The 14,111-nt window shown below is 46.0% G+C and overlaps 4 protein-coding genes across 4 annotated transcripts; 2 read left to right on the forward strand and 2 right to left on the reverse strand.

Annotated features, from left to right (window-relative positions):
- Window positions 1–1,142: 1,142 nt before the first annotated feature.
- On the forward strand, window positions 1,143–1,698 carry C8R40DRAFT_1065177 (uncharacterized protein; the record flags this gene model as incomplete). The annotated part of the gene is made up of 3 exons (XM_046225626.1): window positions 1,143–1,325; window positions 1,394–1,486; window positions 1,570–1,698. The coding sequence occupies 3 exons, from the start codon at window positions 1,143–1,145 to the stop codon at window positions 1,696–1,698; spliced, it is 405 nt and encodes a 134-aa protein (XP_046092617.1).
- A 1,951-nt stretch (window positions 1,699–3,649) lies between these two features.
- Window positions 3,650–7,193, forward strand: C8R40DRAFT_1164941 (pyridoxal phosphate-dependent transferase; the record flags this gene model as incomplete). Its single annotated transcript, XM_046230595.1, has 10 exons — window positions 3,650–3,836; window positions 3,892–4,041; window positions 4,103–4,279; window positions 4,343–4,684; window positions 4,736–4,959; window positions 5,025–5,416; window positions 5,477–5,585; window positions 5,639–6,477; window positions 6,537–7,104; window positions 7,155–7,193. 10 exons carry the CDS (start codon window positions 3,650–3,652, stop codon window positions 7,191–7,193), a joined length of 3,027 nt encoding a protein of 1,008 aa, XP_046092618.1.
- A 666-nt stretch (window positions 7,194–7,859) lies between these two features.
- Window positions 7,860–9,274, reverse strand: C8R40DRAFT_1032067 (kinase-like domain-containing protein; the record flags this gene model as incomplete). The annotated part of the gene is made up of 4 exons (XM_046223226.1): window positions 7,860–8,236; window positions 8,290–8,407; window positions 8,454–8,786; window positions 8,834–9,274. 4 exons carry the CDS (start codon window positions 9,272–9,274, stop codon window positions 7,860–7,862), a joined length of 1,269 nt encoding a protein of 422 aa, XP_046092619.1.
- A 2,835-nt stretch (window positions 9,275–12,109) lies between these two features.
- C8R40DRAFT_1157826 (ribosomal protein L19e-domain-containing protein) lies at window positions 12,110–13,430 on the reverse strand (the record flags this gene model as incomplete). The annotated part of the gene is made up of 4 exons (XM_046229666.1): window positions 12,110–12,196; window positions 12,249–12,393; window positions 12,454–12,805; window positions 13,427–13,430. 4 exons carry the CDS (start codon window positions 13,428–13,430, stop codon window positions 12,110–12,112), a joined length of 588 nt encoding a protein of 195 aa, XP_046092620.1.
- Between the last annotated feature and the right edge of the window lie 681 nt (window positions 13,431–14,111).

Below are 14,111 nucleotides of genomic sequence, written 5' to 3' on the forward strand. Positions count from 1 at the left end.
AGCGATCAGAGTGCCCAGCGAACAGAACGGAGTCATACAACAGCTTGAGACATGTCAATTTTTGCGAGGTACTGCCGATACAAGGAAGGAATCAACTGCGCTCTGGGTAAGCTCAAATAGGCCAATCTCTCCAATGTAGGAACTTCCGAGACTGATATCGGGTGTGTATCTGAAACCGGGACTTTCAATCCAAATTACCGGGAACAGCTTGCTTCAGGCTTTTTTCTCAGCTTCGGATTCCTCAGCATGAATATACCGTCCAACGTGAGCTTATTGAGCTTGCCATCTACCCAGCCACACCGAGTGCAACGGAAACTATGAATTTCTCCCGAATGAACGTCCCATATATGATTCCGTTCTACGAAACGTAGTCTATGGACAATGCTTCATTAAGCGGTAGTATGGGGAGGAAATTTAAAGCTGATCAAAAGACTACCTGGCCCACTTCGATATCGAATGTTTACTCGCATTCGGTGCATATTCCGCTGGTCATCGCTTAGATTGATGATTTCGACAAGTTTAGATACGCTTGGAGGCTGGAACTCCCCGATGAAACCAAAAATATGTAGATGGATTTTTGCTAGTTCTATTCTTCTGTATCAATATGACTATGTGTGTGGACAGTAGACCTGCTGCTTGGCATCCTCAATTTCACTTGACACTTTGATGTACGTGCAAATGAGGACAACACGCCCCATATGCATTGTCACGCCGGCTTGGTGCTGTGATTTTGTGGTTGGAAAGCCTACGAATGCCCCACTATGCCCCAGTACCAGAATATAAGAGCTGAAAAGAGCCATTCCCGAATTCGGGTTTTCTCTGTTGTTTCGTCGCAATGGTCTTTGTCTAAAAGCTATGGTTACAATGTTGTTATCATAAAACAAAGGGGATAGACGGCATGTGGCCGCAAGGATGCATTCATTGACAGATATATAAAAAGCTTTGTCGTCGCTCCGTTCCTGTACCGCACTGCTTTAAACAACAACTTCCTTCAGCCTTTTTACCCCACAGCATCTCCTCACAGGAATAATCATAATCAAACGCTGAAACGGTATCAGATTGACTTATTTGATCTCCTGCATCTGCTATATATCAGCGCTTGCCAGCCTTCATCTCTACATTCGACTATCATCATTATTACTATGCCAAGCGTACTCTCAAAAGCTGCGTCGCGCAAAGCCTCACAATCGAGGAACCCGGGAAATCCTCTACACCCTGTAAGTCCCGAGGAATTAGAATCCTGGAGCGATGGCGGGGACAGTGAATCTACGCTCAATGAGACCTTACCGGATGATCTTGATGAGCCATGGCCTTATACCTTTCATGTAAGATAATCTTACCACAACAACCTTACATCCCGGTTTGACATTGACCTCTGCCGCGCCCTTGACAGAAAGGCCAAGCAGTCTGGGTACGGACATCTGGTGGTAATTGGCACTCCGGCAGAGTGTCCAGTGAGACTACACGAAAGGGAAATACACGAAAGGTAGGGCTTGATGTCATTCATTCCACCTTTCTGACACGCACGCAAATCATCTTCGTACTTACGTGGTCCCTTCATTTCGACAGAAAGAGGGATTGTTTTACCCTGTCAAATTCGACGGAAACCTCCGCAAATACTTTGCGCCTCAAAATGGGGAGATAAAGCCTGATACACCACATATAAGGGGTTTACTGAAGAAAGGTGGTTGGCTATAATCTTCTCGATATGAGGTTACTACTTTCGTGATGTATATACCAACGGGATCGGCTTTTACTGGCTTTGCTTATATTTCAATGAATTGTTCTCAATGGACCAGAGCGGATCTGAGGATTAACTCGGTGAATTTGTAGGGCTTGAGGAAGACGCGGTTGGGAAAATGGAAACGAGGAGATTAGGTGAAATATATACTTATTTCCAGTCCATTTCTGTCGACGATGGACATCATCACATATATACGGAAGGTAAATGGATCTCAAGATGCCGTGGCGACGATGGAAATGTTGTGGACGTTAACTAGTGTTAACTACATATGTTCGAGAGATCGCTCAAGCCCTGAAGCTCAAAGTGTATGAATAAACGACGTTGTATAGGATTTATTATGAGAGCTGATTAATCCAAACAGTGTGATTTGAGGAAGATGGGGAGGATTTCGTGCTCATCCGCGACCGACGATGGAAGAAGAAGTACCCACTGCGGGGATGAAACCTTAATCTCGTAGTGAATATAAAGAGATTAGGTACAAAACTCTCCAAAAATTCTCTGTTAGAGACTTAGAGTTCGCTGAGACTTTTCAAAATTTTCTCCATGAAACAATCATGGACATGGCAGGAAACGAGATTATTTTGAATATTCCTATATTAATTTCAGCCTAATCCTTAGCAGATTGTTTCAAAATAATCTCAGCTACAATTTTTTACAAAATTCTTAAAATTTTCAGCCTATTCTTCATGAGAAAAGTCCTTCATCCCCGCAGTGGGCCGGTACCAGCGTCTAAAATTTAAATTATCGCGCATCAACAAAAACCACGTGTACGATCACGCTGGGCACAGCCACTACCTTTCACAGCGCTCAGTACTTGTTTTCATCATGATCTACATTGGTCTTCGCATCTTGTTTCGCCCCATCCAAACATCTGATGTGAACCGCTTTTGAGAAAACTAAACTCGTTCTCTTTCAGAGCATGCTGAGACAGATCACATCACGACGAATACTCACCAAGGCGAAGGATGAAGCATCTCACAAAATTCCTTGCTCGACCCTGGTCCCAGGTACTTTTTGACGCCTTCGAGAACGACAAACTATACTAGCCTTTTTCGGTCTAACCAGGGGCAACCGACTGGTTCCATTCTGAGCGGGGACTTCTGGACGTGGTTTCTTAAGTACATACGAAGTTTTAGGTGGAATAGTCGTATGTAGAGAGGTCTTGGAAAGACCCAGCCTTTCAAAGAACTCGGTGGAAGTGTCTCCCCGTCATCGTATTCTTTTGGAATCTTTACGCGGTTGGGAACTGTTGGGAACCTGTCGGGAACTATCCTTCTCCGAGATCCATTGAATCGAACCTGCAGGACGCGATCTAACAGTTGCTACCACTTTGCTACCCCAGGATCTTCGTAAAGACCCACCGGCCACAAAGATTGCTGCAGATTGCTACAGGGGAAAGAAAGTAGGTACGTGTTCAACGAGTGAGAACCTCCGCTGATATACAATGATGCATATGTAGGCAGGTATGCATGTACAGTCTCAAGAAAATCTTGTTCGCAATCACCAAGTCAGCGGATCCGGGTTTCTGAAGATTTCTGACGAGAGGAACCACGTTCACCCTGTAAGTGTAACATTCCGTGTTCTATCCCAACTTCGGATGTAATGCATTTATGATGTAAGCACTGACCGCAGAACATCCTGTCCAATTCCTGGCACCCTTTGGCAGGTGTGTTTGTTCATTTCGCTGAATTTGGAGTAGCTGCAAGTTTCTGCAAGTCTGCCTCTACGCGAAAATCGTCAGGTACCACAATATGATATCTATTCCATCTTCATCCAATTGCGGAAAGGGTCAATAATAAGAGGCCTTTTAAAGTCAGAGGTTATGAGTTCACTGAGAAATTGTGCTCTCTTCTATCTCTCCTCAAATACGGCTTGATTTACTGACCTTAGTATCGCAGTTTCAAGATGGCAGAAGGAGATAAGAGCGACGCTGTTTCCGCTTGGTTTCTTGGCCCTAAGGGCGAAAATGCTGAGACTTTGATTTGGCTACTGACGGAGGCTCTTCAACGTCATGTCCAAGGACGCGTTGCATATTTTCCGGAGGATGCTTCGGTGATCACACCAGAAGTAAAATCTACCGTTGCATTTCAAAGTGAGTAATCCATAGTCCTACGGTACAGAACGTGTATTGACTACATCGTACATAGAACAAATTCAGAAGCAAGCAGCTCTTGTCAAATCGTTAGCGGAAAAGCTCGCAGAGCACTCCGTTCCATTTTGGAACCCTCGTTATAATGCTCACATGAACATGGACACGTCTATGCCTGGAATTGTTGGGTACTTCACGGCCATGCTCTGTAAGCTAACATATCCTCTTATCTCGTATTCCAAAATAATATATCATCTCTGTATGACTAGTCAACCCCAACAACGTTGCTCTTGAAGCATCCCCATTAACCACTGCCATCGAAATAGCAGTCGGCAAACAGCTTGCTGAACTTGTTGGGTACAACATCGAAACGCTGCAAAACCCCATCGGCTGGGGCCATATCACTGCGGATGGCTCTATCGCTAATTTAGAGTCGATGTGGGCTGGTCAGTGTGCATTTCCGTTCGACGGGTGCCAGAACTCATATCAGCATCATCTTTTCTTTACAGCGCGAAATCTCAAATTCTATCCTCTTTCACTGAGGCTGGCGATGATGAATCAACTTGAATTCATAGCGGACACGTTCCACGTAGATACCTGCACCCATGAGTCGAAGTTACTCAAAGACTTCACTACGTGGGAACTTTTGAACATTCTTCCGTCGAACGTTCTGGACATCCCGACTCGCATCAACGAAGAATATGGCATTACGGCACAATTTTTGCAGGATGCCCTCAAGCCATATCTCGCCCAGACTGTGGGCAAGGAACGTCTTGAGCGCGAATTTCATGTCGAACCAATGGCGTATTTCGCCAGCGCTACAATGCATTACTCATGGCCCAAAGGAGCTGGTCAGTATTGTCTTCATAAGTGTAATCAATTTATTGACTGGATCGTACCAGCGATAACTGGAATTGGCAGTGAGAATGTGGTTCCCGTCAAAGTGGACAATTCTGCTCGAATGGATCCGAACGACCTCCGAAGGTTGCTGCACGAGTGCTTGAACCTCAAGGATGCTCAAGGGAACCCTGCTCCCAGAGCTGTTTACGCTGTCGTAGCGATAGTCGGCTCTACAGAACACGGTGCTTGCGATCCGATCAAGGATATCCTAGACATCCGCGATGAAGTAAGTGCATCCTCTGTGATACCCAAGACGGGATTTCTGACACGATTTCTTCTCTCTTTGCGCAGTTTCGTAAGAAGGGCCTCAGCTTTGTTCTTCACGGTGACGGCGCTTGGGGTACCTATTTTGCGACCGCTATCCCCGAGGTTATAGTTCAAGAGTCTATCAGCCTCTCATCCCAATGGTCCCATACTAGTATGAAGATTGGAGAATATAACAAGGCCAGACACGACGTCTTCGTTCCTACTGTTCCACTCAAGACCAAAACCCTTGAGAGCATCGTACATATGCGATATTGCGATTCTATCACCGTCGATCCTCATAAGAGCGGATACCTCCAATATCCTGCTGGAGGTCTGCTCTACCGCGATCAGCGTATGCGCTATCTGGTGACTTGGACAAGTCCTATCGTTTACCGCAATGACCTGCAAAGTATTGGTGTTTTTGGCGTTGAGGGAAGGTTAGTAGATATTTCATTCAACCTAGTTTTGGTCAATATTTGAATCTTTATTCCATTTAGCAAGCCCGGTGCTGCGCCCGTTGCGACCTTTTTCTCGCATGTTATTCTCGGTCTTAACGTTGACGGCTACGGTCAATTGCTGGGTGAGGCTTTATTCGGCGCAGTCAAGGTATAAACAGCCTTCTATGTGTCTCGAGAAACACTCAACTTCTTTTTTGGCAGATGTACGCCCATTTAGCGACCATGTCATCAAGCGAATCGACTTTCGTTGTCCGTCCCCTCAATCTTCTTCCTGCTGAAATCAACGGCATCCCCGAAGAAGTTGAGGCGCAGAAGGAACTCATCCGGAAGAAGATCCTGTCCGTCCCTAACCGCGAGCTTGTCAACGATAAAGAGACTTGGAAACTTGTCGTCGAGATGGGCTCTGATCTTTCCATTAACGCCTTTGCCGTCAATTTCAAGTTGGGAAACGTCGTTAATGAGGATATCGTCGAGGCTAACTACCTCAACAAGCGTATATTCGATGCACTGTCCATAACCGACGCGAACACCGACAAGAAGCCTCCGCTTATACTCACTTCCACAGTTCTCGCTCAGAAAAGTTACGGCGAGTGTCTGCTCAAATTCAAAGACCGTTTAGGCTTGAAGGGAAGTCAAGACCTATACACGCTTGTCAACGTAGTCATGTCTCCTTGGCCGACTGCAAGCGGTCTCACAGCTGAGATCGCCCAGTCCTTGCAAGAAACCATCGTGAAAGAGCGCGAAGTCTCTGTTTACCGCAATACTCTTACCGAAGACTATCATGCGTTTGTCATGCAAGGCACTGACAAACTCTACTTCGTTCATCTCCCCATGTTTAACATGGAAAATCATCGCCACCAGCTCATAATCACGGGTGTGATCTCTGCCGAAATGAGGACCATTTACATTGAGGAACGCGAAAAGAATCCCGACACTGTTTATCTCCTGGTGAATGATACTCCCACCACTCTCGGAAAGATTCTGGCGGCGAAGGAATTTGATGCACGCATTGAGCCCTTTGATTCCAAAGGCCAACAACCGTACGTCCCTTATGTGAAAAATGTGTATTCATTCATCACTCATGGTTTTCCTTCCACAGGCCCATTGTCAAAGGCAAAATCACAGATATCCAGGTCATTGTTCAGAAGAAGCTCAATAGCAAGTTCTTAACTCCTTACCCGACTCGCAAGATGCCCTTCTATATCTACGGCTCTGAGGCTCAGATGCACATAGACCATGTCTATACCGCATCACCCAACATACAGATGACCGCTGAACAAGTAGTCATTGGAGCGGACCTACAAAACGACTGGAACGCCAATCCCGTCCTTTACGCGCAACTTCCCTTTGCCGAAAGTTCGATGCAGCCCTTCCTTTCCAACTTCGATCGTGAAACGGCACCTAAACCATTCTTCTTCCACAGTGGTGCTAAGTACGACCGTGTTGTTTTCACGAGGGACCTGGCTGGCGAAGACGTCGTGGCTACAACCAGTCTCACTCTGCCTCTGAAAAGGAATGTCTTTATTGATACCGACATGCTCAATGCTGATCCTGAACCTAACTCGGCGGAATCGGTTTCTTACTGCGTTGCTCACGTTCATGAAGTAAACTTTGCTGAAGATGGGGCTAAATTCAAGCCCCGGGGACATAAATACATGCAGATGATTGTAAGTATTTCTTGTCGTACATGGTTCACAACGCTAATCAAACCTTATAGGATGAGCTCAAAGACACATTGCAAGATATCGGCTCGTGAAGCAGTAAACCGACATTGTGTACTTGATTAGGAGAAGTGAATATATTTCTGTACTATCACCGTGCTTTTTATCTATTTGAGACAATCCTTACTTTGTACTCATTAAACAATGGAGATTGCAACAAAGCGTATTTCATCGTCCACCAATATGTAACATCGCACAAGCTCGTACAATTCTGTACAACATAGGGTCAGAGTCGAAGGTTCAACGATTCTTGTGATTTCCTATAGTACTACGTGGTGAATTTCAAAAAATCATCACCGCCAAAGTAAGGTATCAAAGAAAAGAGCTGTTGTACTTGTACTAGACGTTATTAGCAGTAGTAGAAGAAAAGGTGTATACAGTTAAGTATTTATGTAAGTAGTTAGCAGAACATGGTACGAAGGTTCCACATCCAGGACTTCACCAGTTCGTAAGCGGGCCCGGAAGGAACGAAAACGATTAGACAACACAAATGAAGCAAGAAGATTGAACCAAAAGCACATCATCACTCACAGCAGGCGTATAGGCAGAAGCTAGTTTACACTCCATCAAAGGAAAACATTGAAGAAAAAATTCCAGAGAAGAGGAGCGAGAGATAACATATGTCGTGACCAAGAATTAAGTATGTACAGTGGAAAAATGACGAGCGACAAAAAAAACTAGACCATCATCATCATCATTTCTCAATCATCTCTTAATTCCTTCAGCTGCGCTCGAGCCAGCTGTCTGGCATGTACATGAACGTGTTTTGGTTCTGGGACCTCATGGCACACTTCGATAGAATGTATCCATTGATGTTTCATGACTTCTTCGATGGGTGCACGGAGTTTAGGATCTGGCTCTAGCATTCGTCGTAATAATGTTCTGCACGCTCTCGGAGAAAGGTTGTTAATGGTGGGCGGACACGCCGACTGAGACGGTTGAGGTGACTTGCAAGCTTCCGCATAAGAAGCAAAGAGCTGATCGCTTTGCTGCGCTGCTCGCCATGGAAGCTCGGAGAAATGAAGGCAATAGTAAACGACACCGCATGCCCAGATGTCGACTAAGCGCGCATCGTACGCTGAAAAGTGGCATGTTTGAAAAATGGATGAAAAAAATACACGATGCGCTTACGTTTGCCTAAGAATTGCTCTGGCGCAATGTAAGGCTCACTACCACAGAGACCAGTAGACATGTGAATCGTGGCCTCCCAAGGCAGTCGGTATACTGTAGAGGCACCATAGTCACCAATCTACAACACGGTGAGGTTCTGCTAATAGACAACGCGGGAAACATACCTTCAGGTGACCCTTAGTATCGAAAAACAAGTTTTCAGGCTTAATGTCACGATGAGCAACACCTTGACTGTGCAAATACTCCACGCCACAGAGGATCTGCTTGAAGCAGCATTCAACCTCGCTAGGCGACATGCCACCTTTCTTAATTGCAGCATACAGATCACCACCAGGGCAGAACTCCATCACCTCGCACCAATGCTGACTCTCGTCTTGTACCAAATCAACAGTCTCGACGATGTTGGTATGATGCAGCGTAGATGATATACAAAACTCGGCTGTGAGCTTCTTCACGTACTCTTTTTCAGTTTCGTTTTTACGACGTTTCCGGAATTCCTACATATCCCGTCAGTGTAAGAAAGGATCGTAAGAGTGTAACGAACCTTGACAGCGTATAGTCTCTCTTCACTGCGGTCCCACTTGTGAGCCAGTCGTACAACGGAAGTAGCTCCCTTTCCGATAGCGACTTTCTGGCAGACACCGTATTTCTTCGACAAGCTGGTAGTACTATCTCCTGCAGTAGACTTTGCCCCACCTCCACTCTTGTACCCACCTCCATCGCTTTCACCTCCATCAGATTTCCTGCTACTCCTGCTACCCGTTGAGCGTTGAGAAGATTTCCGAGCCAACTTCGGACCGTTGGCAAGGAGATCCTTCAGGGTAAATCTGTGCTTCTCTCCGTCCGTGGAGTGAATGGAAGAGGGTTTGGGCCGAGAGCCGAGAGCGGGCGATGCGGGTTCAGGTGTGGCGTGGGTATTGGTGATTGCTGAGTTGGTCGAGACAGACCGCTGAACTCCATTGGCAGCTGAAGCTGCCGGCGTCATGACAGCGCTGGGCTTGCTCATCTGGAGTTTGGAGCCTGCAACACCGCTGGACATACTTGGTGCCCGACTAGGAGGCCGACTATTGGTCCGCGTCGAGGGAGCGCTGGTGTTCCAATCGTACTCGGAAACAGTGGGCGACGATGTCGGAGAAGCGGTATCAAATGTGCCGGCGTTAGAAGTCATGGAGGTTTGTTTGATATGTAGTGTATTGGCATTTGGCTTTGTGGTAATAGGAATGGTCACGATTGCGGGTGTGGGCTGCGATGCTGCAGTCACGCTGGGAGCTGCCACGATTTGTGCCGGCGCCTGCATAGAAAGTTTGCTATTGGAAGATGCTTCTACGAGTTTCTTTAGAACTTCAACAGTGTAACCGGGCTGTTTCTCGTAAGTACCTGCTTCTGGTGGTGGAAGAGGTATGCCATGGGGTTCGGTCAATATGGTGACAGCTGGAGTGGTAGAAGTTGGCTGATTATTTTTCTTGTTAGATATATCTTCATGCGGCGGTTTATCCGAGCCCTCAGGGCCATCGCCGTCCGTTTGTGTTGTATCTGAGGAGGAGTCCTGTACTGCAGACATTATAAGATAAATCTTCTTTGTATTATCGGAAATTGTCGTTGAAATTTGGGTGAGAGCAAGATTGCCCAGATCAAGTAGAAATCAAAGTGGAATCTACAACGATATCATGTCGGTCAACAGGTTCCAGGTGGGGTTTGTTGTAAGAAAAAGAGTATTAACTGCGAAGCGTGTACAGGGCCTGCGGCTGGGATAAAGATCCCGATAGCCTATTGGCCCGTAAAAGACACAAACTGGTGAAGTTTTGACTCGAAGGTGGATATGGTTAAGAGGCGAAAGTGAGAACAAATCTTTTTAATGACCCAAGGTTCGAGCTTACGTACGCCCTTTCAAAAGCTGATCAACCCAAATTCTATTCAACCGTCAACCAACGAACAGAAAGAGTTTCTGCTTCGGTTAGTTCTTTTTAGTTCTGCTATAGAAAGATGCTATTCATTTGCATAGGCACAAGGTTTTCGTCAGACATGTCATGAATGGATTCAAGGTTAACTCATAATCATCAAACTTTCCGCTATACATAACATGGTAGGAAATGAAATACATAGCAAACGAACACAGAGACCTTGCTGATGACCGGGTCCTGCAAAACTTCAGAAAACGGTTTCCGGAACTAGGATTTCAGGAAGAAGCCGCTCCACCTATACATTTTGTTGCGAACCCAAGATCCACAAATATCACAGCCTGTGCATGTTCCAGACCCTTCCTTCACTGGCAAATCTCGCTAGTTAAAGATTTAGAAAACTTGAACAAGCCACCGGTGGCGACGTTGGGTCAGACTGGGTCCCATGCAGCCATTCCGGAACAAAACGTTCGATAGGAAAACATCTGACAAACTCGAATAGCGAAAATCGCGCTCCGCCGTCGTGTAACTCATGTACATACACGAGTGATGGACTGAAGGAGATAGATTTCCCGGGGCTGTCACAGAAACGGCCTTGTTAGAACCATTATATTGTATGCCTACAAAAGAGTAGATTGCCAATATTCAGTACTGACCCACAACGCTACGTACGCTGAGAAACGCACCCATGCAGGATAAGAAGGTTCAAGGCCAGAAATTGTTCTGTCTGTTGTATAACGATACTTGATAGGGTCCAAGAAAATTTTTTGAAAGACAGGATCCAGGTGCATCATAGAGGTCTGGAGATTTCGGAAACCGATAGTGCCAACTAAGGAAGTCGATGAAAGGGCGATTAGTGAAGCTTCCTTCCAGTGAGAAAATGGCACGCCATCACCTGATTAGCCTGGCGTCTTGTAGTAAGGATGAAGAAAATTCCGTTCCTCACATACACTGACCATGATGGGTGGATGAAAAATCATGATTCTGATACCTGGAAAAGTAAGCACGAACAGCTCGGGATGACGACGACAACTATATAAAGGTTAAAGAATGCGGAACCGAACTGAAGCGAAATTTTCTGTGCAGTCCACACCAATTCCGTGAAGGGAGATTGAAGATGACGGCCGTAAATTTACATTTCTGTTGAGCCCTGTATGTACAACAAACAGCGAGCTTACATTCCGGGGTGCAGCCATTTCGATATTTACTCACTGTATTTCCGAAGATTTCCGACGACAAAGGAAGGACCTTATGATAAGATCAGAATGCCGTGGAGAGAAAAATACGAGGTCGTCTGGGAACTGGGAATTGAACGGCCACCTAGATCATAGTGGGAGTCGGAGCGAAGTCCTTCCAAAATTTACCTCTGTATCAAGCAGTACCCTCGTCAATCTGGCATTTTATTCCTCTTCATGATCCAGTGACTCAAACCTGAGTTTCGTCAGTCTAGTTTTGCGGAGATTGAATCAGAGATTAAAGCACATACGATAATGTAGTTGTCTTTAGAACTCACCTTTACTCATAGGAAGTTCCAGGAAAATTCTAAAACCAGAATCATCGGAGGCACTCTGCTGGCACTCTGCTGATGCATTCTTTCAATCTATCCTTTCTACGGATTGCATCGAGTTCTTTCAGCGTTTATGACAAGATGGGCATGTGGTTATCGTAAAATTGTCACAGAAGTGGGTCATAAATGTAGACAATCGAGGTATGAGCACGATACATAGAGGGGGAAAAAGCGGTAAAAACAGAAACACATTGATTCATTTATTTCCTGTATTTTGCTTGGTGAACCGCGCGCAGCATAGAGTAGGCATGAAGACGAAGCGATAAGGGGGGAGAATTTATGCAAAGGAAAATGATACCATTCCTTATTCCCACCATACGCTACAACAGAGACAGGTAGAGATGAGGGAAGACATTTACTCCTGAACAGGTGCATCGTGCTCAACAGCGAGAATTGCCTGTCGCTTCTCAAGGACACGGGCGGCACGACGTTCGCGGGCAGCCTAGAAGGACGATATCAGAATGATAAACGACATCACCCCAAAATGAACGTACCTTATTCTTGACACGACGGGCCTCCATCTGGTCAGTGAGGACCTTGGTACGTGTCTTCTCAGCTTTAGCCTTATGGATGTACTCCATGAGAACACGCTTGTTCTTGAAGACATTACCCTTTGACTTTTGGTACAAGGAGTGATAGCTAGAAATAACATCATCCCGTATGAGCGATGAAAATGTTAAGCATATTGAAAAGGCGTACAGGTGTTTGTCAATCTTTCCGGCTTCTCTGTATTTTCTCAAAAGTCTCCTCAACACCCGTTGTCTTCTCATCCAAAGCACCTTTGTAGGCATCCTCGCCTCAGACGTACCCTTTCTCTTACCAGGGCCAGTATGTCTCCCTTTACGCTTAGCAGCGAGAAGATCGCGAGTACGAGATCGCGAGTGGATGACGGTGGGTTTAATGATGACGCGGTGATCCTTGATGAGTTTTTTTATGTGTGTGCGTGAGTTGGCGTTACCGATCTCAGCCTGCTCAGCAGGGTCGAGCCAAACTTTGCGCTTGCCGACGCCAGCAACTGAGGCAGCGAGACGTTTTTGTGAACGGAGATTGACTATTCGTTATAAGTTAAAGGGAAATGGGGCAAATGAAGGAGGATGAAGCCGATAAATCAGTATCTTCTCTTGCCTTGATTTTGAGAATTAGAACATACCCATCTTGATGAAACCCTGGTCTAGAGATAATGAGTGTAAGTATCAAGGATCTGCTTGGATATGAAAACAATATGCTTGCCTTGCGGGCGATGTACGACGACGGAAAATTGGACTTACAGGCGATGGGAACAGCGTTGCCACAATTTGTCAGCAGGAGTGGAACTGTAAAGGTGCCCCACGGTCACGGTCAAGCTCAAATGACTCACGACTCACCAGATTCAGACAGCGACCTTTCCACTTCTACTGTAAGTTCTAATAATAATGTCCGTGATAGCTTATTATTTAACAGTACAAAATATAATACGTTAGAACGGTTGTGAATGTTTCCCTAGTAGTAAAACCACATCTCCGTGATATATTCAAGCTACCCTCGATTCCGTTTGGGATCATCGTAATAGATGCCACTGCTTCCACCGACGCCTCTGGGGAAACTATGCTCTTCTGCACTAATCTCAATATGTTCTTGCGTAAGAGCACATGGGTAGCACCAAATAGACGTGCAGCAGTCGCCTAAACAAGACCCATCGATGGAATAACGATCGCGAATTGTTGCACGTAGGGGGACCTGAAAGGCACAGGTAAAACTCACAAAAAAGAAAGGAAGAAGCAGCGCCCGTACCTGCAGAACGCATCCACCGACCAAAGAAAAGAAAGTCATAACGCCATGTACGGCGCAAGTTCCTCCCTTCGTTTCACCAGTAGGTTCGGGCGAGTTATGATTCGCTAGATGGTCCATACGAGTCTTATTTTGACCAAAGACAATGCAAGGGCAGAAACAGGCCTTGCAACCTACAGCAACGACGCAAGATATGAGGTTGATTGACGACAGAGGCGAAGTATACTCACAAGTATCCATCTCGTGATCATCCCCAGCGTAGCATCCACACAGACCTGAGTTCCAGTCTCTCTTCCCTCGCAAATCTACAGGCATTTGGCGCGCATTTCTGCTACCAGTAAATCCCAGCACCATTGTTTCCTTGGGAGATGGCTGAGAGCTGATGATTGGGCTAGAATGAATATGCGGTGGGTAGGAGAACGATGATTCGTTCGACTGGGGATGGGATAATAGACGGCTCTGCAACCGGTACAGTCAAATCATACGGTCTGAAGAATGTGGCATAACTCGTTTACCTCTTCGGCGGAACGATGATTTGGATGGCTTGGAGCTTCTGATACCCATTCCGGACTGGGCGCCAGGTGTCCAGA

Source organism: Lentinula edodes (assembly GCF_021015755.1).
Source record: "Lentinula edodes strain Le(Bin) 0899 ss11 chromosome Unknown C8R40scaffold_1, whole genome shotgun sequence".
Taxonomy (NCBI): Eukaryota; Fungi; Basidiomycota; class Agaricomycetes; order Agaricales; family Omphalotaceae; genus Lentinula; species Lentinula edodes.